The sequence below is a fragment of the Ictidomys tridecemlineatus genome, chromosome 3 (genome assembly GCF_052094955.1).
Source record: "Ictidomys tridecemlineatus isolate mIctTri1 chromosome 3, mIctTri1.hap1, whole genome shotgun sequence".
Lineage (NCBI taxonomy): Eukaryota > Metazoa > Chordata > Mammalia > Rodentia > Sciuridae > Ictidomys > Ictidomys tridecemlineatus.
The window spans coordinates 39,968,618-39,991,365 of NC_135479.1; the positions used below are offsets into that span (position 1 = coordinate 39,968,618).

The window sequence follows — 22,748 nt, forward strand, 5'->3', positions numbered from 1 at the left end:
AAAAAAAAAAGTCCTAAGGAATCTACAAATTATTAGAGATAACAGTGGCAGGATAAAGATTAGCATACAAAAGATCAACTATATTTCTACATTTGAGTAAAGAATTATTTGAAAATAAAATTAAGAAAATAATTTTATTTGCAATATCATTGAATAGAATAAAACTTATGAATAAATTTAAGCATGGGAGCAAACAACTTGTATACTAAAAACCATAAAAAACATAATTAAAGAAATCACAGAAGACCTAAATAAATGGAAAGCCAGTTCACATTCATGGATTGGAAATGTTAAGATGGTGAGAGTCCACGAATTGATGTGCAGATTCAATGTAATCCTTATCAAAATCCATTTGGCTTTTATTTTGAGAAACTGACAAGCTGATCTTAATCATATGGAAATAGGGTAGGCATGGTGGCACATGCTTGTAATTCTAGCTTCTCAGGAGGCTGAGTTAAGCGAATCATAAGTTTGAGGCCAGCCTAGTCAATTTAGCAAGACCCTGTCTCAAAATAAAAAACGAAAAGGGCAAACATGTAAATGTAAGGGAGCTATGATAGTTGTTAAACAATCCTGAAAAAAAAAAAACAACTCACACTTCCATATTTCAAAACTTGCTAAAAAGCTATAGAATAAACACTGTAGTATTGGGATAAGAATAGATGCATAGATCAATACAATAAAATCGAGAAATATGCCCTTACGTTATGGCCAATTGATTTTTTTTTTTCTTGTGGTGCTGGGGATTAAACCCAGGGCCTTGTGCATGCAAGGAAAGCACTGTACCAACTGAGCTATATCCCCAGCCTGCCAATTGATTTTTGATAAATGTGCCATGACTCTTCAAGAAGAAAAGAATAGTCTTTTCAATAAATAGTACTGTGACAACTGAACATTCACATGCAAAAGAATGCAATTAGTTCCCTAGCTCACATAACACCAACACCTAAATGGAAGCAAAAACTCTAAGAAGAAAACAAGTGTAAATCTTGGTGATTTTAGATAAGGAAATGGTTTCTTGGATGTGAATCTGAAAGCACAAACAAATTAAAAAAAAAAGAAAGAAAAATTTAAATATGTATATAATTTGGGTGTCACCAAAATAAAAAATTTATGGGGCCAGGAGTCTTTTGCTCAGTGGTAGAGTGCATTCTCATCATGCATGAGGCCCTGGGTTCAATCCCTAGCACCAAAAAACAACAACAAAAACCAAACAATGAGGGCTGGGGATGTAGCTCAGTGGTAGAGTCCCTGAGATCAATCCCTAATATCATTAAATTAAAAAAAGACAACTCACATATGGAAGAAAATATTTGCAAACTATGTGTCTGGGGCCTCTTGCCAATAGCCATGTGAAGGAGCTGTCTTGGAAAGGGATCTTTCAGGCCCAGTGAAGCCTTCAGTCGACTGTTCCTGACTCCAATATGCAACCTAATTAGAGACCCTGAACCAGAACCACTCACAGATTCCTGACCCACAGAAACTGTAAGATAACAAATATTTGCTATTTTTTTAAATTTATTTTTTTGTTGTAGTTGGACACAATATCTTTATTTATTTTTATGTGGTGTTGAGGTTTGAACCCAGGGCCTAGCACATGCTAGGTGAGCACTCTACCACTGAACTACAACCCCAGCCCCCAAATGTTTGCTGTTTTAAGCTACCAAGTTTTGATCTAATTTGTGATAGATAATAAACTACACATGCAACAGATACCAATACATATTAACGAAAAATGTTTCCTATCTCCTGTCAACCCATTTCAATACTGAAGGCTCTTTGGCAGTCATAAAATAGGTCATGAAAATAAAGTTCCATGCTTTCTTGTCCCATTTTCTGTCCCCACTTCCCTGATGTTGATCAACACACATCTCTGATGAATTTGTTTAAATCTGTTCTCTGCAGTAAGATAGGGTGGCCTGTGGCTCTTTGAACCAAGTCTGTCCTGGCCTAGCTCAGATGTTCTCACTTAATCTTCCCCAGAGAAGTTGGTATTTTCACTACTGTTTCCACTAGTAATTCTTTGGGTCAGTGTCAGAGCCATCTAACATTAAGTTTTTGAAATATTTCCACTTTGTTCTGGAAGTGCAGTCAGCTTAGAAAGAAATCTACCTCTCTGGGCCCTTCCTGTGTTCCTGATCAGGGCTGGCTTCCCTGCGGTGTACAGAGGACCTGTCAACTGTACTCTAAGGATAAAGATTTGAAAAAAACAAAGCTCATCTTTTCCCTGGAGTGGGAGGGTGGCTAAGAGCATTCAGATATTTTGAGATGAAACTGTTACCATGGGAATGTTTCCATCTCTCCCTTAATAATGATGGGTAGAAACAATGAACAGTACAGCTCTCAAACTCTAGAAAAAAAAGGGAGCAGGAGAAGAAAAATGAGAGCTAGAAGAAGAGGCCCCAAAGATAGAATTGCTTAGTTCAGTCAGAACTCCGCCTTGGCTGCATTCTAGGAGAATGTGAGGCATTCATGGGTCAGCAGTTTCCCTGAGGTAGGTGGGTGAAGATTCTGCAGTATTGTTTATAAGAGGGCTAAGTTGTTCTTCCCTTCCTGGGCTTTGGGGGCAGTGGCAGTCGCAGGACGGGGATTGGGGAAGGAAAACTGGAGACCTGATAAATCCAGATGCTTCTAAATACATTTCCATTTTTGTCTAGGAAGAGGTCAAGCTGAGAGTCTCCCAATCCCCAGGGACTCAGGCTGTCTCCTGAAAGTAGAAATAATGCTGGTGCACATTCTCATCCTGCAACCCCAGAATTTCCTATGTCTCTTGACAAAGGCCCATAACCAGAAAGCAAACATCCCTTCCACCAATTACTTGAAGCACTGTAAGGGTCCTCCCAGGGCACTGCCAGCTGAGCTACTGTTCCTCCAGAACTTTGAGAAGTCAGAGGACAGATGACTCATTTTTGAGGGAAAGAATCTGACTTCTCTGACAGACATTTTGCCCTGTCTGCCATAACCTCATACCCTCTCTAGGACTGATTTTGTTGTTGTTATTATTTCTATTTTTTAAGAAGGGGCACCCTAATAGGGCCTGTGCTACAAAATGAATGGGAATCCAATCTGCTAGCTGGGAATTTAAGAACTCATATTGATGAACGGGGTTGATATGCAGTCTGTGTGCCTCATTATTGTAAGTACCCCTTAAACATCATACAAAGATGAGGAGATGTATACCACTCTACTGAGAACTTTCACATACAATGAAATGACCCAAGACAAGGATTGTTCACTTACCTAAATCCTTACCTGATAATTCCCCAGTACTAGGATTGCTTGAAGTATCAGGATTCAGAATCTAAATTTCTTTCTTTCTTTTTTGGAATCAAGAACGTAAGCAGCACTTGAACACTTCCTTGAGGTAGCAACTAAAAGATTATCCTTATAGGAATGCAGTTTAGGGACCAGAGGCAAACTGGATTAGGTGAACAGTCAGAGGACCAAGGATCAGTCTTCCTTCTCTGAATAAGCACTAATGAAGCAAACCATACAGTTGATCCTGTCTCTCACACACTCTAGAACCTCACATTTTCTGTGCTAAAATTTATGATATCCCAAAAGGAAATCAGTTTAAAAATATGAATAAATATAAGATCAGTAAAGGAAATGCAACTGGGAGCTCTAAAGATAGGTGGTTTCGACCCTGAGAAATCAGCTGGGAGACACCCAAGGCAAGTTTCCTTGGTGGATTTCTCAGTCATTTGGCTTTGGGATTTCCACGATCCTGGTCACGTAGGAAAACTTTGCCGATGATAATTAATTCTGACTGTGGGCCAGAGCTTCTTCACTTGGGTGTAGAAGGTCATTTTAGGCACACAGTAACTGTGAATCCTAAAATGTGGCAGAATCCTGGTGGCGAAATAAGATGATGCTATATCTGTACCTGGTTGGCAACAGTTACATTCTGGTACATGTTTCAGCAGCCACTGAAACCTAACAGCTTAGCACAGCTTTCAGATGAGCACTATTCTCTTTCAAGAATATTATTACACAGTATATTTTTCAAATTCAGCTGCTACTTTGACAGACTTTACTGAAGTGTCTCAATTTTTTTTTACAATACTAAGCTGGAGGAAATTCCTCTAATGAGGTGATTATTGATCTCCAATCCCAGAAGTATGAGGAACACAGGCACTTAAACTCTTGCAGCATAGATGAAACTACTCTATGTATGAACTGTTTAGGGTGCAAAGGGAATGTGACCTTAACCATAAAGTTCCTGGCAACTTCTCAGCTGGAGGAAAATCTCTCATTTTCTTAAATTCCCATTGTGCTTGATCTTACCTATTACAATTCTTATCATTTCTCTACCTGTGGTAGATATTTATTTACATATTACCTCTCCCTACAGTACTGGAAGAGCTTTTGAATCAGGTACCCCCCTTGTAACTAATTCATTTTTATTTCTAACACCCCATCCAGAATCTTATACAAAGGCAGTTTCAAATACAAGTTCTTAAAAGGAAATGAATGGCTAAGTGGCATGAAGTCCTTCCTGATAAACAGTGTAAGTAGTAGGAAGAGAGAGATCATTGAGTTCAGGCCAAGGAGCTTTGGTGACTAGGTGACTTCAAGAAAGCTCGTCCTCAGGTGGGCATCATGGAGCATGCCTATAATCCCAGCAGCTTGGGAGGCTGAGGCAGGAGGATGGCAAGTTTGAGGCCAGCCTCAGCAATTTAGTGAGCCCTAAGCAATTTAGCAAGACCCTGTCTCAAAATTAAAAAAAAAATAAAAAGGGCTGGGGATGTGGCTCAGAGATAACATGCCATTAGACTGGCCTAGAACTTGTGATCCTCCTGCCTCAGCCTCCTGAGCTGCTAGGATTATAAGCATGCACCACCATACCCAGCCCTGAGCTTTATTTAAGTGTGATGGAATGATGATGAAAGAACTCAAGTATAAGGGTGGCAAGATGACTGGTGTAAGAATAGATTTTATAAGGAAAAGAACAAAATCAGGAAACTGTTGCATCACCTGTTCTCCCATGAGAGTAATGGCATGATGGCATCATTTGTGAACCAGAAAACAGGCTCTCACTGGACATCAAATTTGCCAGTGCACTGATCTTTGACTTTCCAAACTCCAGAACTAGGAGAAATAAATTTCTGTATCTTCATAAGCTTTATATGGCTATAGCAGTCCAAATAAACTAAGACAGCTCCAATACTCAAGAAAATCAAAACATTCTCAGCCCCTGTGGGCTACAGAATCTCCTATTCTCCTGGAGAAGGTGGTTAAATAACACACATAAAGGGGGGAAAAAATCCCAATACTTATTTATAGAGAGGGAAAGAGAATGACAAAAGTGAATTTATTTACAGAAAGAAATGGCGAATCTGGAATTCAAACCTGGGTCTTAGCTTCTACTCTCCTAGTCACAATCTCCTGCATTCCCAGTATTACTGAGAGATCATGTAGTCCCCAGGGCCACTTAGTCAGTATTCCCACAAGGGCTGTGTGACAGAGGAGCTGCTTCTCAAGTAAAGGTTGCATAAATCAAGAAAACTAAGTTAAAGTCAAGCACGTTGATATACAGCCCTCCACCCCTAGTACTTTAAGGTATATGGCAGGCTGATGCAAGGATCCAGTCAGTACTCAGTTCAGTCTGTCAGTAAGATATGGTTGGGCAGGATGAAGACCAGGAAAGCTTCCTCACATTCAGTTCCTGAGGGACAGAGGAAAGGTAATTTACTGAGACCTGGTTAATATATCAATTTCCACCTTATAACTCTTAAAAAGGGTAAGAGAATCTCTGGACAAAACACAGATGAGTGCAGGAGTACCATACTGGGAGGGAGAGGTGGACAGAAGTGTACCAAATGCCAAGAAGTAGCTTCTGGACATTGTCAGGCAGGCCTTGACCACCCAAGACCTAAGGGATAAAGATATGGGAGGAGATGGTTCCAGTTAGAGGGAGCATTGCTAAAGGCCCAACAGAGAATGGGCAAAGTGCCCACTTATGGTGACTATAGTTGAATGGGAAGAGTACAGATTTGGCTGCAAAGGTCTGGGAACAGGTTTGCAGAGCCTTGTAACAGAGCTTAAGATTTAAATTTTATCCTGAGGGGAAGATGTTGAAAGTTTTTTTTTTTTTTTTTAAATCAAAAATTTTACTAGCAAATTTATAACTTAGCTGACTAAATAGATTGCAACTTCTTTGAAGGCAAAGTCTGTATTTTGGGGTTTTCAATGTCTAGTGCAGAAGTTCTCAAACCTTTTACATGCATCCAGACTCATGGGTTGAGAACAGGAATAGAGGGACAGGGACAGTGATGGTTGTTAACAGCGATTTTGGTGGCAAGTCTTTTGATTCGGTTGGTCTAGCGGGGTAAGGGGTGGCTCGTGAAAACTGCATTCCTTACAAGTTTCCAGGTGATATGACCACACTTTGAGAATCTGGAGAAAAGGAAAAAGATTCAGGTGGAAAATCAGTAAAAAGGGTCATGGATATTTGGACACATTCAGCTACTCCTGCTCCAAACGGTATATAGAAGTGGCTGGGATGGAAGAGGCTAGAATTATAGAACCTCAGATGCTGACTGCAGAAAGATAAAAATAGTTAAGTTAGTGGCAAAACTTTATTCTATTTGCCCCCTCCCCAATAACAGGCTCCCTTTCCAAGGTATTTTTTTCAAATTAGCAATTTAAGAACAATTAAATGAAGTCATAAAGGGTGTTTGTCAACAGTTCTATCTCTACTTCCCTCTCTCAGTTATCTCTACCTGAAATAAATCTAAGCACTGTGCCTATACCCCTCCCTCTCAACAGATGCCAGTGATTACCTAGTGACATCTACCACAGATGAGGGCAAAATCCCTTGGAAGAACTGAGAGGTTTCCAGAAACTCTGCCTTGCCAATTTTAACTCTTTTTAGTAATGTCAAAACTCTTCAGTGGGGTTTATCCTCCTTCATTTTTTCCTTCAGTTTGGCTATTATTATTATTATTATCACTGGGGATTTAACTCAGGGGTGCTTCACCACTGAGCTATACCACTAGCCGTTTTTATTTTTTATTTTGAGACAGGTTCTAAGTTTGCTTAGGACCTCACTAAATTGCTGAGGCTGGCCTCAAACTTGTGATCCTCTTGCCTCAGCCTTCTGAGTCACTGGGATTACAGCAATGTGCCACCACACCAGGCTCAGCCAGGCTTTTTAAACAAATAAACCACAAATTTATTAAAATGCAGATAATAAAGCCCACTGGGTAAAGGTCAGCTCCTATAGTGAAATAAGTACTATATGGGGAACCAGGATGCTGGGTTTCAGTCCTAGCTCAGGCACAGACTAATAGCATGGCTGTGAATCAGTCATTTTCACTTTCTGTGCTCAGTGTATGCTATAAAAGTGTGGAGTTTGGGGCTGGGGATGTGGCTCAAGTGGTAGCGCGCTCGCCTGGCATGCATGCGGCCCAAGTTCGATCCTCAGCACCGCATACCAACAAAGATGTTGTGTCCGCCGAGAATTAAAAAATAAATATTAAAAATTCTCTCTCTCTCCTCTCTCACTCTGTTTTTAAAAAAAAAAAAATCTAAAAAAAAAAAAATTCAGATCTCCCACACTCCAAAAAAAAAAAAAAAAAAAGTGTGGAGTTTGACAATGCACATTGTCTATTTTGACTTTAAAATCTAAGGAAATAAGAAACATCACATGGTTATATACACAGGGGTGTATTTTCCCCAGGTAACTGGAGTTCACAATAAACATTCTCATGAGGTTGTATGTCATTTACACAATTGGACACACTGAAAACAAACATCGATAAAGTACCAACAGAATAGCTCCAAGCAAGTGCTCAGAAGCAGAATTGATCTTCCTTTACCTTCTGAATGTCATATTGCCCTTTGAGGTTATTAACCCCAGCTTGGTCAGAGCACCATGTTGCTGCGAGAAATATAATCAGGAAAAGTGAAAAAAAAAATCTCCTATATGCCCAATCTTAGTTTCCAGACAAACAAAACATGACTGCAGTATTTTTACATCTTTCCTAGCACTATAATTTTTCAAATTCTAAGACAACCAGATAATTTGATGCCTAATAAATGCTGCCATGCATCTTTCCATCAGTTACACTAGGGGTTGATCAAATCCAGACCACTAAAAATTTTTGTATAGAATATAAGCAAAGAATGGCCCCTACATTGTAAGTGGTAAAGAAAAATAAAATATTCTGTGGCAGGTAAAAATTGCATGAAATTCAAATTTCAGTGTGCACAGTCTTATTAGAATGCAGTTTTGTTTATATATGTTGTCTATAACTGTTGTCATGCTAACACAGAATTTAGTAGTTGTCAAAGTCTCATAAACTGTCAAATCTTTATGGAAAAAAAAAGCATATCTACTTGTATCACTGGGTTATTTGATTATAAATTGCAAATGTAAATTATGAATAAAAATGCTAAAGAAGAAAAACAGTGTTTTTGTGAGTTTTTTTTTTCTTTCAATTCTGGGGATTGAACCCAGAATGATCTACCACCGAACTATATCCCAGCCCTTTTTTTTTTTGGTACTAGAGATTAAACCCAGGGGTGCTTTACCACTGATGCATACCACTGTGCCTGGCTACAACCCAGCCTTTTAAATAAATTTCCCTTTTAAGACAGGGACTTGGGGCTGGGGTTGTGGCTCAGTGGTAGAGTGCTCACCTAGCACGCATGAGGCTCTGGGTTCAACCTCAGCACCACACAAATGTAAAATATTGTGTCCACAAAAAAAAAAAAAAAAGATAGTCTTATTAAGTTGCCTAGAGCCTCACTAAATTGCTGCGGCTAGCCTTGAAGTTGCAATCTTCCTGCCTCAGCCTCCAGAGTCACTAGGATTACATGCCTGGCTGGATTTTTGTTTTTGAGTGGGATCAATCCTTCATGGATACAGATGAACAACTGGATAGTTTGAAGACAACATTATACTGACTTATGCAGTTCATACAAAAGGGACATCAAAGCTAACCACAGTTGTATTCTAGGGGCCAGAGAAGATTCATGCTCTACTATGGAGTTTGTGCACTCACCTCTGTTTCCTCCCTGACATTCGTTATTCAGCTGCCTTCCCTCAGGTCAAGAGAATTCTCATTTCATTCAAGACTGACTCATCAGGTTATATCTTCTTTGGTGCATTCCCTAACAGGTGATATGAGGTGACATGTAGATATGCACAAACAGATAGTCCAGATATCCATGGTCCTACTTTTTTTTTTTTTTTTAAAGATAGATTCTCATTAAATTTGCCACAGCTGGCTCTGAACTCGTGAATCTCCTGCCTCAGCCCCCTGAATAGATGGTATTTATAGGCGTGCATCATTGGGCCTGGCCTACTTCTTTTACAAGCCATTTCAAAACGGTGATATGCTCTCCAGATGCCTTACATCTGAGCCCACTCCTATTCTGGCATTTTTCAGCACCAAAAGTATAAAAAATTACTCATTTTTTGGTCAAATGTGAAAAAGAAAAGACATGAATGGCAAAAAGCAACAAACCCTTGAAGTTACTTTAGCCATAGGACTACAAACCTTCAAAGTGATATTTCTTCACAAAACTGCTGTATTACTTATTAAAACATCATAGCAAACAGCCTCAAAACTATCCATTTACAAGATAATGCAACTGGTGTAAAATCAAAGATTTCCTTTTAATTCTAAGTCTTATTTTCTTCATTTTTCCTTAGCACTCTTATAGCTTGCGTCTACTGAGCAATTATGAAAGTCAAGAAAGCCTATTATTGTATTTCCCCACGTTAATTTGTCCTTAAAGTGCATGTTGAATAAAGAAAAATGTCCACATGAGCCTACAGGCTGAGGAGGAGGAAGCAGTGAGGATGCCCTCTGCTTGCCACCAAGCCTGAGTGAGGGGGTCCTGCCAAGAACAGGAGATAAAGATGAAGGCAGCTACCACTCTGCCTTCTTGTGAATCAAAGACACTTAGCTTCAAATGAAAAGATTGAGAGAGAAAATCTAAACATACAGAGTCACCATTTTTGCCTCTTGGCAAACTACCTTCTTTCCTCTCTTTCTCAGAAATGTAATTTTCTATAAAGCACATTCATTTAAAACAATATTGCAGTCGAAATGGAAAAAAAAACTTGGGAGAATTAATTGTCATTAAAATGTGGTGTATACTACTTTATAAGCTTATAGTTAGTGAGTTATACTGTCACTAGTTGTTTGGGAAGTCTAATCTTATGAGAAAATGTTCCTCAAAACAGCAAAGAAGAAAAATTATGTTAGTGGAGAAAATGAACATGGAAACCACAACAGAAGCCCTATTATTATGGTATACATGGGGGAAAACTATTGACCTTTTCTAAGAATAGATTTCCTTATAACTTTTAAATAGATATCCTTTTAAACTTATAAAACATACTTCACTATTTTCCAATTTTTTTGTATAAAAATATTTTTCAAACTAATAAAGATAGAAACCAGAGGACTGGACTCACATCTGTGCAGAAATATTTACTTTGTAAGACAAAAAACTCAAGATCACAGTACACAGCATTTATTTATTTAAATACTTGAAAAGGTCAATGATGGAAAAAAATAGGTTTATCATGAGAGTTTATATTCATTAGATTTATTTTACCATTTAAAAAAGTGCTGCTTCTAGGTTATCCTAGCAGATATAGAACACTTCATGACACATGCAGCTACTGTAATATACTATAATAGACACAGCCATTATAGAATGATTTATACTTTGGGAGGAAATTCCAACAGTAGTAAGGGTAACTTGTTTATTTAAACTAAAAACAGTGATAATATACAAATTATTTTTCTCATTTGATTGAAAGGGCTATAAAATTTCACATACTGACAAAGGAAGCAACATAATCACATAGAGAACTCCTCAGCTCATTGCTTTTACTTTACTGCCTCCTTAAAGGAGAGTATACACTCAGCTATACAATTTTCTAGACTGCACAACGGCTTCAAGGCTAGCCTATCATAAGTGACTGAAAGTAAATTGGGTTGGTAAGCAGACATTGACTTGTGTGTTTTTAAAAATAGAGAGAAAATGGCAAATTGTGTCTCATGTACCCAAAGGATCATTTTGAGTAAATGTGAAATAAATAAGTGATCCATGAGTAAATATCATCTCTGGAATGACTTAAACCTAGGAGAGTGAGCCAAGTGAGCATTTACAATACCATGTAGAAATGTCTAGAAACATCATTTCTAGAACTCAGTTTGGGAGACCATATTTTACCTGAATATATACATTATTTACAAAATATTCCCTTTTGGCCTCTGAAATGTAGCCATTTTAGTTTGGCTATGATGCTGTTTTCTTTCCATATGCTAGCCAATACTGTAGTTATTACTATCATTAAAATATTCTTATGCATGAATTACAAATATTAATAAAGTAACTCTGCATGTATAAATATCTCAATATTTCTAGCAGAATTTAAAGCATTCAGAATGTACATAAAAGTATCTGTTTTTGGTAGGGCCAGTATTTTTTTTTAATCATCGCTGTTTCAATAATGCTTTGTACATAGCAAACCCCAAAACTGCAAAAACAGTAGCACCAAAACTTGCTCGGAGCCAAAACGTGGAGCTCTTGAGGTCAGCTTGTGTCACATGCCTGTAGTCAGAAAATATAATTAATATTTAAAACATGGTTAGTAGGAAAATCTCACACCAGTCATATAACAGTCTACTTTTAGGGAAGTATTAGCACACTTGTCAGACTAATTGCATACAGTAATGCTTACCAAAACCTTTATCAGTACAGCCATGTATACACATTGCTTAGATAACCATCATCTTAAGAAAATAATATAATGCAGATAAATTAGTAAAAGCAAATGTTTTTGATACTACTTGGGAATTGGCATCTAAAATTTTGAAATTTCTTCACATGGTAAATGAAATTAGATAAATCAATCCATCACTTTTTAATACGACCATGGTCCTGTGAAATGAGAATTAAGGCTGGGTTCTCATAATTTTGAGGGTCATATTCATGGAATGTAACTAAGGTACAATCTTCTATCCCAGGAACCAAAAGCTATCTTGTAAGCAGTTAAGCGACAAGTGACAATACTTTTTTAAAAGCAAAGATTAAAGTCAACTTTGGAAACAGTGGGTTCCATTAAAGTTTACCCCTCAATAATCCCAAAGGGAATGGGTAAGATTTGCCAGTTTACATTAATTTGGTTACTACTAATTAAACAGAAAACAAAAACAAAATCAAAAATAAAACCCTGATGTTAGTCAGACAGGCAGTGATAATGATACCAAATAAAGGACATAATGTAACATGATGGGTTGAAAGGTAATGACATAAAAGAAATCATCTGATGCATGACAAGAACGAGGACAGCCTGTACCACAAACTGAGTTTGTGAGCATGCTCAGTTAATAACACTGCTAAGCACCCTCAAGAGTCTCAAGTATGACAGCTTACCATGAAGAGGATAAAGCTTTAAAGTAAAGGTTGGAACATTTTATTCAAGTGTCACTGAAGTCTTAGTTTAGTGAACATAACTGAGGTGATGTAAAAAACTTCCAGAATTAAAAGCTTGGAAAGCCTAACTAGTTTAGGTTATTTTACAACCAAGTTTCACAGATTGAAGCAAAAGTGAGACATCATTAAAAGACCAAGACACTGATATATGCAAGAGTATGAATTCAAATTGCAAAAAAAACTACTGTGCCTCAGTAACAGTCACAAAGATTAGATTAGTTATCACAAAATGCAGTCTGTACATCCCTAGAAACAAAATTCCACAAGTCAGTGCTCCATGCTCATCACCATGACCAAGTAACACATGCCATTCTCATTTCTCACTCTTACCAGTTTAAGGAAGAAAAAAAATCATTCCTCATATAATTATTTTTCATAAAGCATAGTGATAACACACATTCATTTTACCTTCCAAGTTAGTTCTTTCAACAGGCAATGTTTTATTTTTTTTAAAAAAAGTTAGAGAGTTTCATTTTTTCTAGCTGAAAAAACTCTAACAAGGTCAACCCATTGTTGTGGGAAATGTTACCTGGCTTCAAGAAAAAGTGGACCAGGAGATGACTCCATGAAGATGGAATCTTCTACAGAGCTGACGGCGTGCACCTGGTGAGTAATACTGCCTTCGTCGTCTGCTAACAGCATGGCACCCCACTCAGCTACCCGGGCTCTTAACCTTTTATACACATGCACACAGTTTGCAGTTCACAGAAGAACTCATGAAAGAAGGGACTCAAAATAACATCTCTCAATTAAACGTCCCACGCGTATACTAAGTTGCCACCCTATATGATGCATCTCATGCCTTCTATAATTAAAATAAATGTATTCCCTAGCAAATTGCCAAACCTAAAAAAAAAAATTCTATATGTACTCTTAAACATTCATACACCAACAAGGAAACCTAAAGCTGTCACATACATTCTATATATCACTCTGAGGCTAGTCTTGATATATCTGAAACACTAAGAGAAGTCCTTGAAAACAATACCCAAAACAGTACCTGACAACATATGATAATCACAGTATTCATTCAAACATATGATAATCACAGTATTCATTCAAAATGAGGTTAGCAATTATTAGTCATGAAGTTTATTGATGCTTCTATAATTCAAAACTATCAAAAACTACAAATATACATCTGTGAAAATTTGACTCCAACATCCCAAACTCATAGACCACCAATGACTTGTGATGAGAAAATAATGTTTACATCTCTAATAGTGTGTGCAGAATTTCAAGTGAAAGCACAGGCAAAATGTCTATTAGAGCTTTTGCTTCAGCTTTGGTTTCCCAGTACTTATCTTCACTGATAACAATTTTTACATTTGTTCTTTAATCTGGGGCAAGAAAGGCATTAGGATTATAGCTAGTCATAATCATAATGAAGATAAGTCAAAATGACTTATTTTTTAATATTTTTTAGTTGTCAATGGACATTTATTTTATTTATTACATGCAGTGCTGAGAATTGAACCCAGTACTTCTCACATGCTAGGCAAGTGCTCCACCACTGGGCCACCACTCCAATACCTCAAAATGACTTCTTAGTAAATAGTCTTTACATAGGGTTATCTGTTTCTCATAGCTCCCTTGGTTGTGTTTTAGGACAGCATTATCGTTCATGAAATAAAAGTCTTCTGACTGACAACATTGCTTAGTTTTTTTCTGCATTTCAAGATGTAACTGTATTTTCCCCAAGCTATGATATAGCCTTCAGAGGTAAAATAGACATATGTATTTACATATCAAACAGTATAGATACATACTTAGACAAGCCAGTTTAAAACTTAAGGCAACTATTAACTCAAAATATATTTCAATGGCTCCATCAATGTTATACAAATTGTTTAAGATACTTTTAGACATGAAAAGCTACTTAGAGTACTATTTTATGTCTTTACTGAACATTTAAAAGCTGCACTACCAGGCTGTATTTATAAGAGAAAGTATTTATAATAGATGGCATACTTGTCATTGCTTAGATAATTGATATTTTCTGAATACAGAATAGTGTGATCCTAAATGTGTCCCATAAGTATAAAAAACTGACTTATGTTTCTCATTTCAGGTCTCAAACAGAAGCAAAGAAACAGTTTTATAAAACTATCTAGTTCATCTCTAAACTCAAGCAGAAATAATTCTTCCACATTCAAAAACAATTCTTTCAAAATGACTCACATATATCATCAGAATAAATTATAATATCTTATTGTATAACTTTTCTTCTTTTTTAAAGTTTACTTTCTTTTCAACTATAAAAAGTAATATACACTCATTAGAAAATATATGAAAAATAAAGCAAAGAAGGAAGAAACTAAGATATCTAAATTTTGAGTACTTCCTTTTAGTTTTTTTCTACACATTTTCAGATAGCTTCAAACACAAGGTGTAATTTACATTTATATTAGTACATACTACATATATTTATATGTAATCCTACTATAAGAATTTTTCTATAGATTATAGAAATATCATTTTAAACAGCTGCATTATATTCCATCCTCCTACTCTGGCTATCTCCATTTTCTGATTACTAAAAATAATAAGCATCTTTCTACTATAAAATTTTTCTATTTTGGATACTTTTCCTTAGACCTCACAGAAATGAATATTACATGGTCAAAAATGTGTGTGTGTGTGTGTGTGTATGTGTGTATATAGAAAGGTTCTTTTTTGTACCCAGTGATACAGCAGAATCACCAGTTTTTCCTACTATATGTGGAATATAATCATTTAGTTCAGCAGTATCTCTTTTTAGAACCTAAGAAATAAGAACGTAAGAAATAATGCTGGAACATAACCCAAATTGATCATTTGAAGCTTGTCAGAGCTCTCAGATTCTTAGGTGGCAAATTCTGACTTAGAAGTGCTTAGGACTCAACTGTATCTTAGCTGTCAAGCTCTCTTCCATACTGGTGTGAGAAGCAACATGTTCTGATTTAGGTATCATTATAGTTTCTTCTTAATAATACAGATGGAAGAAAATGTTTCACAATTCAGGCAATTAAATGAATTGTTTCTATGAACAGTCCCTCATGGCATATGTAGGATGACCACGATCCTGTGGACTTTGCAATGACTACCTTAAAAGAAGGCAGACAAAAACACATTTGATTAACTCAACAATTTATGGTGACTATAAAGACATGAACTAAAATGCTTTATTGGCTCAATATATTTAAACAATAATAAAAAAGGGAAATTATCATTGTAATTATTTAGAAACATAAAATATCAAATTCTAAAGGGTCCAAAGGAATTAAATCTATTCTAGTTATTTCCAAATAGGGTATTTTTAATATTCTAGTTGAGATATTTTATCATCTGCATTAGGACTTTATATGGACAATGTAGAAACTATATTGCAGAGACCTAAAAGTCTGAACATATAGAATTTAGGGAAGGGTGAAAACTCTGAAAGATCCAGATAACAATCAATGATTTCTGTCAATGGGCCTTTATTTATTTATTTATATGTGGTGCTGAGAATTGAACCCAGTGCCTCACACATACCAGGTAAGTGCTTCCATCCCTGAGCTACAACCGCAGTTCAATCAATCTTATCTTACATTACTGGCTATTATACTAAGGAAAAGAAAAATTTAGTAGAACATACTCAAAAGCAGCAAAGGTAAGACACCCACAGATTCATTTTTATCAGTTTTTCTACATTTCTCAAAAATGAATTTGAATTTTTCATTCCTCTTGTCTTGCCATTTTATCCTTTCCAAATAGAACTCAGAGGTAAACAAATACACTAGTATGAATGGTCTTCTAATTTTATAACTCTATTTATTTATGTATCTTGAATACAAATTTTTAAAAAATAATTTGAAAGGGCCTATATAATTGTAATGCATGTGTACTTAAAGTTACTAGGGCACAGAGTTATCATATATCACCTTTTATCATTTATAATTATGTATCTCAATTGAACACTATACTGAGTTCACAAAAATAATAAAAGTTTTGTTTCTAAATAGTCTGCTATTTCAAAAAAAAATAGAAAAAAATAATTCTGGACCTCCTTTCTTTTATTCCTTCAAATTTTTTTACCTATCATTTTCTATATTTATTTCCAATAATGTCATTACTGCTAATGATATGTGTGTGTTTGTGTATGTATACGTATGTGTGTGTGTGTGTGTGTGTGTGTGTGTGTGTGTGTGTGTGTATATATATATATATATATATATATATAGTATGTATGTATGTATTTTTTCCTTTTTCTTTCTTCCTTTTTTTCCCCCCCAATCCAATGCTGGGGATAGAACTCGGCCTTGTGCATGACAGGCAACTGCTCTACAGGGAGCTATATCCCCAGCCCCAGCCCTGCTAATAATAATTCTCCTAATTGAACTGGAAGACATGAAATATTTTAATAAAATATTTCTCAAAATAGGTTAAGATGATGTACGGTATATAGTAAAGATGAACTGCAACTCCAATCATAAGCAAGCTGTTAACTGAGCATGCCCAAATAGTGTTGTACTTTGGGAAAGGACACAGATAAATGCCAGTAACAAGAAATGCTTCATTCAGCAGAAGAAAAATTCAAATTTATAAATGATCATAAATACAGAGGAAATGCTCCACTATGTAATTGTTTGTTTTTTTTTTAATTTTTATTTATTTTTTAGGTGGACACAACATCTTTGTTGGTATGTGGTGCTGAGGATTGAACCCAGGCCGCATGCATGCCAGGCGAGCGTGCTACCGCTTGAGCCACATCTCCAGCCCCTCTAATTGTTAAGTAGAGATATTTGAAGATAAAATTATGCAAACTCTACCTTCCTAAGCCCTTTAATACACTAACCAAATGGCAAATTTTTTAAAAATTATGAGCAGTAGCAGCTTACTTATTTACTTAGAATGTATAACACAAACTCTGGTATAATTTTAAATTTCACTGTGTGAACAAAGAACAACCTTACAAGAACTTCCATACAAGGAGTGTAAAAGTTTCACAAGAAACTAAACAGCACTTCCTTGAATGTGTTATTTTACTATAACAGATATTTCAAGTACTCTTAGATTCCCAACATCTAACACTAAGATTCTAAGAATCCATCCTCTTCAGAAGGCAATCCTATGAAAAAGCAGTTCATTTTAGTCTGATGATAGTAAAATTCTTTCTTTTAAAAAAGAGCTTCCTTATGAAATAACATGAGTTTAAACTACATAAAGGAGGAAGTTGGGTGATTATTAAAGGAATATGAGTAAATGAAGTAAATCATTAATGAGTGGCTTAAAATAAATGTCATGTATAGTCAATTTAAAAATACATTAAAAATAGTGTAAAAATACAATGGTAGGATGGCTATCCATCATATCTTTAGGTCTCTTTAAATAGTGTGAATTATGTTCTTAGTTGCCAAAGTAAAATGCTACTATTGAACTTAAGAAATAACATGAACAAATAATTTATATGGCTAATGCAAATAATAAAATGGAATGAAAAAATATCCTAAAAATCAAAATATGCTTCAAAGGAAATCACATCAAAATAATAAATTATAAAATAAAAAACTTGATTAAAGTTTAGGAGAAGTGGGAGAATTATACATAGAAACCTAGCTAGAAAAAAGACTGAAAGTGTTAACAAAAAAAAAAAAAAAGAAAAAAAATAAGCGACTAAGTACCACAGACAAACAAGAAAATGAATGCCTAAGGAAAATTCATAGCACACTGCAATACAGTAACATTCTCATGCAAAATAGAAGTGTTCTCAAGTCAGAATAATAAATATTTAATAAATAGATATCCTGGGTAGTTCAAACCAACAATCAAGCTCATTCCTACACAACCAGTTTAATACTTTCATATTTTAAAAGTATATAAAAATTAAAATTCAAAAGATGTTTTTCCCCAATAATATTCCCGAAGATTAAAATCATCTGACCACGTTAATCATCCTCCAAATGTATTTAAATTCAAAACAATTCTAGTTATTCATAAATTATTCCAAAGAAAAACATAAACCTATACAGATTTTAAGGGTGAGACCATAATTACCAAAGAACAAAGGTATGTGAGATTGATCCATGTGTGATTTAACACTACTCTAATATGTTGAATACACAATCAATTAAATCAGAAAGAAAAACATTTTTATTAGTACTTTCTATTAAAATATGTAGTGTCAGTAAAAAAGCTCAAGAACAAAGACTTTTCTTTTTCTTTTTTCTGGTAAAAGAAGAAAAAAAAAAGTTTTCAGAAATTTACTCACTGAAACTGCCTAAACTATGAACAGACGATAGCAGTTAGTTTCAATATGATGGACTAAAGTCACTAAAAATGTAACTAAAATTCAAAAGAAATATCTTAATGATACAATATTTAGAAAGATAAAGGCAGGTAACCTATCTTCATTTTCAAATTTACCCCACTTCATAGCAGGTTACTATCCAGAGCAGGTACTGGAAATATTCCAAATGAATAAATCAAGGAATTGGGGGTTGAGGAAGAGGTGGAGTACGAGAAGATAGGAGAATGTGACCTCAAACATGTATTGTATCTGGTAGTGATTTCTATCTCAGTGATGAACATTTAAATAAAATGTACTAAAACAATGTACTAATTTGAGACCAGAATGTACCTACTGATATTTGTCTATTAATTTAATTCTTTACCTATTTTTTTTTCTTTTTTAAAAATTTTGTTAATACTGGAATTGGACTAAAGAGTGTTTTTCCAATGAGCTACATCTCTAGCTCTTTAATTTCTGAGAAGAGTCTTGCTAAATTGCTGAGGCTAGCCTCAAACTTGCAATCCTCCTGCCTCAGCCTCCTGAGTGGCCTGGATTACAGGTGTGCCCAGCTGTGCCTAGCTCTTTCCATATATTTAAAGAAGTTTTTGGCCTAAATAAAAATAACAAACTTTTATAATCTTTTACAGTAAATTCTAAATCAAATACTAAGCATGGAAGTTCTGATTTCTAGAAACAAAGATACAAGACTTAGTGTTAAGTAGGAACAAAGTAAAATATATCTTAAATGACTTTTAATTAATTAATTAATTAATTATTTCCTCTGCTTTTTCAGAATTAAGAGATATATATATATCTAGCATGGCAGACCAATAGTGACCAACCACCAAAGGCTGCCAATATCTGACAAGTAATAGGGAAAGGAGGTTTTTTCCCTCACCCCATTATTCAAGAACTTTTGTGTGGGAAAGGAATAAATTGTGGGATAGAGGTGAACAGGGAGATTCTCATTTGTTAGCTGTCCCTTTTTCCCCTTTTTTTTGCTCTCATTTTCTTGATTCCAGGCTTTAATACTAAGATTACAAACTAGTAGCCTGTAAACATGTTTTGTTCTGATTAGTATTTTTTTAAATTGCTATTCTTTAAATATTATTAAATTTCATATAAAAATCTTGATTTGTTATCTTTTGGCTACCTTCATTCCTTTCCATTATCCATTTGGATCCTCCAGGAACTGAGTTTTGACCCCCACCCACCTACCTTATTTACCTATCTTTTTCCATACACTGGAAGAAACTTCAACATAGAACCCCTAAAATTCCACTGTACTTGCATCAAATAAATGACTGATATACCAACAGGGATAAGGAAGGAGTTCTTTGAAAAGTACACTGGTTTCCCTATTCATTCTTCTCATTCTTGATTACCAGAGATGTCAGTATCTGTGCTGACACGACTATTAAATTATTTCCAGTATATAAATAGATATGAAAAAATATACTGATTTCTCTTTGAGGATTTACTATGAGTAATTTATGAGTAAGTACATCAATTTAATGCACATCTTAACTCATTTCATTTGGAAGCTGATTAAACCATCCTAGAAAAAAAATCACCAAAAATGGAGACAGGGAATCAATCTAGTATCATGGACAATCTAGAATTAATAATAAGATATGTAGTTTGTAATGGGCAATTACTGGGAGCTAAGGTAGGTGCACAAAAAATAAAAGATCAAATACTTAGTATTTAGATACAATTACTACATTGGTGGGTCAGAAGATTGAGGCAAAAATTATATTGATTTTAGAAAAATCCTTTCCAAAATCTCTGATAAGACAAGATAAAATATGGGCTGGATAATAACATATTTTTAATTGAAAATTCCTTACCCAAGAATCTGAACCTGTCATTGGCAAGAATTGTCTATTGGAGTATGATAGGGCTTGGTTGCTTTACTTCTCTCTCTCTCCAACCTCTGGGTAATTGACATTATTTTTTATTAATAACTTGAAAGATATGACATATCTACCAAATTTGCAAATAACAAAATATATATAATGGGACAAATGATAGAAATAATGTTTGAAATGACTGAGCTAGAACAAATGGATCAAAAAGAATATGACATTTAATAGAGATACATATGTATCTGCATTTAAGTTCAAAGATCAAATACACAATTAGAAAGGAAGGGACATCTGCTTTAACAGCACATCATACAAAAATTTTTTTTTTTATTTCGCTTAACCCCCAGATAATAATATGTAGACAGTAGGCTACTAAAAAGTTAATTCATGCACTGGACAGGTGTCGTCTTAAGTGTGGAACATGACTGCCCACTGTTCTGGACTAGTCAGACCACATCTGGAGCACTATTATCTTTCCATCCTTGGTGGCACCACTTAAGAAGTACTCTGAGAACTTAAGGGGCTTTCAGATGAGACCAACCAAGAATCATGAAGTCACTAGATCATCTAATTTTTAGAAAGACTGAAAGAAATGGGGATGTTCTACCTGGAGAAGAGAAAATTAGGGGAGACATGATGATCATCTTCAATATCTGAAGGATTGCTATGTTGATGAGGGAGTAGAATAGTCGTATGTTGTTCTAAAGGGCAGAACTAAAACTAAAGGAGAGAAAGTTATAGGGAAAACATTTTAGTCTTAAAAAATAAAAGCAAAAGCAAAATCCCTCACCAAAGAAAAAAGCCATAAGCAAATAAACAGTACTCTCTCAGGAAGGCTTGCTAACAGGAGGTTAGGCCAGATGAATTCCAGAATCTCCTCCAACACTAGGATTCCCAACAGTGGAGCTCCTGAATGTTGTTTGGTTTGAACTAGCCTTGCGTTTTCTCAGCTAGTCATCATGAGGGACTCTATCTGGGTTACTCCTTTACAAGGTGTCACTCAAAGAACAGAGGCAGAACTTTACAAATCAATGTGGTAATCCCTCCAAAGCAGTCCCTGAGATGGCTGCATTCTTATTCCAGAGCTGCTAGTGCTCAAAAAACCACTGAAATGCTTTTAAAATGCCTTCAAAACCAGTTTCTGACTCACATAAGAAATAGGTAACCGTTTCATAGACACCACTATTATATTGCTGGTGGACAAAAACCATAATCATTTGGTCCAGCTGGAGTCTATTATTTAGCAAGTGTTCAATAATGGAACAAAAAAAAAACTGACCCATTTCTAATCAAAATCTGTATTTAGCTTGATCATCCATCGTAATCAAGCCCAGCTCTCAATGACATATATATGTAACTTCAAAACCCTAATCCTGTCACATATAAATTTGACAACCAGATACATATATAGGTTCTTAAATGCTCAGAAAAAATAAAACTGATTTGAACAAAGGCAGCATGATCAGAATAAGAATATAACCTTTCAAGTTCATTGCTTTAAGGGAATGTTTACATCCTTTTTTTCTCTTTTTCTTTTCAAAAGCATATTATTTTATAGGAACATTTCATGTTTTGGCTCAATAATAAGACCTGAAAAACAATACTTCACATCTCTTTTTTTCCCTTTTACATACTTTTGAGTCCTTAAAGCTGGTTCTTATCCTCACTGCCAGAAATCATGTTTTTTTCAAATAAGTATTCCAAGTACTTTTTAAAAAATAAGTAAAGGTAGGTTATAATTATAAATGGTTCAAGACTAGAGAATTTTTTCAAACCAAAATATTGTTCACATTGGTATAGTTTTGCTAAGATACATTATCTGAATATTAGCTGAGCACAGCAAAATAATCTTTTTCTTGGGATGAATGTCTCTTTTCATTACTACAAAAGTCCTAATCTATTTCTAGGATTTACAGCAAAAAGATTTTAATCTCCCTACACATATTATCTTCTAATATGAAAGGTATTTTAACTTTCCTAAGGAATTAACAAAAAAAATCCTTGAAATATACCTATTAACTTAAAAACATTATTATGGTTTTTTTCCAAAACTGAACATTGTGGTCACAGTGAGAATTTTAGTGGAAGTTAGTTGGGTGTCAGTTGGTTTGTTGCATATGTAGTGAATATCTGTATAATAAATAGTTATCCACTTTTTT

General features: G+C 35.2%; 1 protein-coding gene across 9 annotated transcripts in view; it reads right to left on the minus strand.

The window, feature by feature from the left end:
- Positions 1 to 10,478: 10,478 nt before the first annotated feature.
- The window catches only part of Rhot1 (ras homolog family member T1), a 67,747-nt gene continuing 55,477 nt past the window's right edge, over positions 10,479 to 22,748 (minus strand). For 4 of the 9 annotated variants that reach the window (XM_005327788.4, XM_005327789.5, XM_005327787.4 and 1 more), the window contains one exon: positions 10,479 to 11,583. In XM_005327788.4, the coding sequence (XP_005327845.1) occupies positions 11,466 to 11,583 (118 nt within the window). In that variant the 3' untranslated portion in view covers positions 10,479 to 11,465. Of the gene's footprint in view, positions 11,584 to 12,997; positions 13,142 to 13,886; positions 20,658 to 21,196; positions 21,310 to 22,748 lie in introns of those variants that run through there. The other 5 variants (XM_078042492.1, XM_078042491.1, XR_005726436.2 and 2 more) reach the window with 3 other exon arrangements.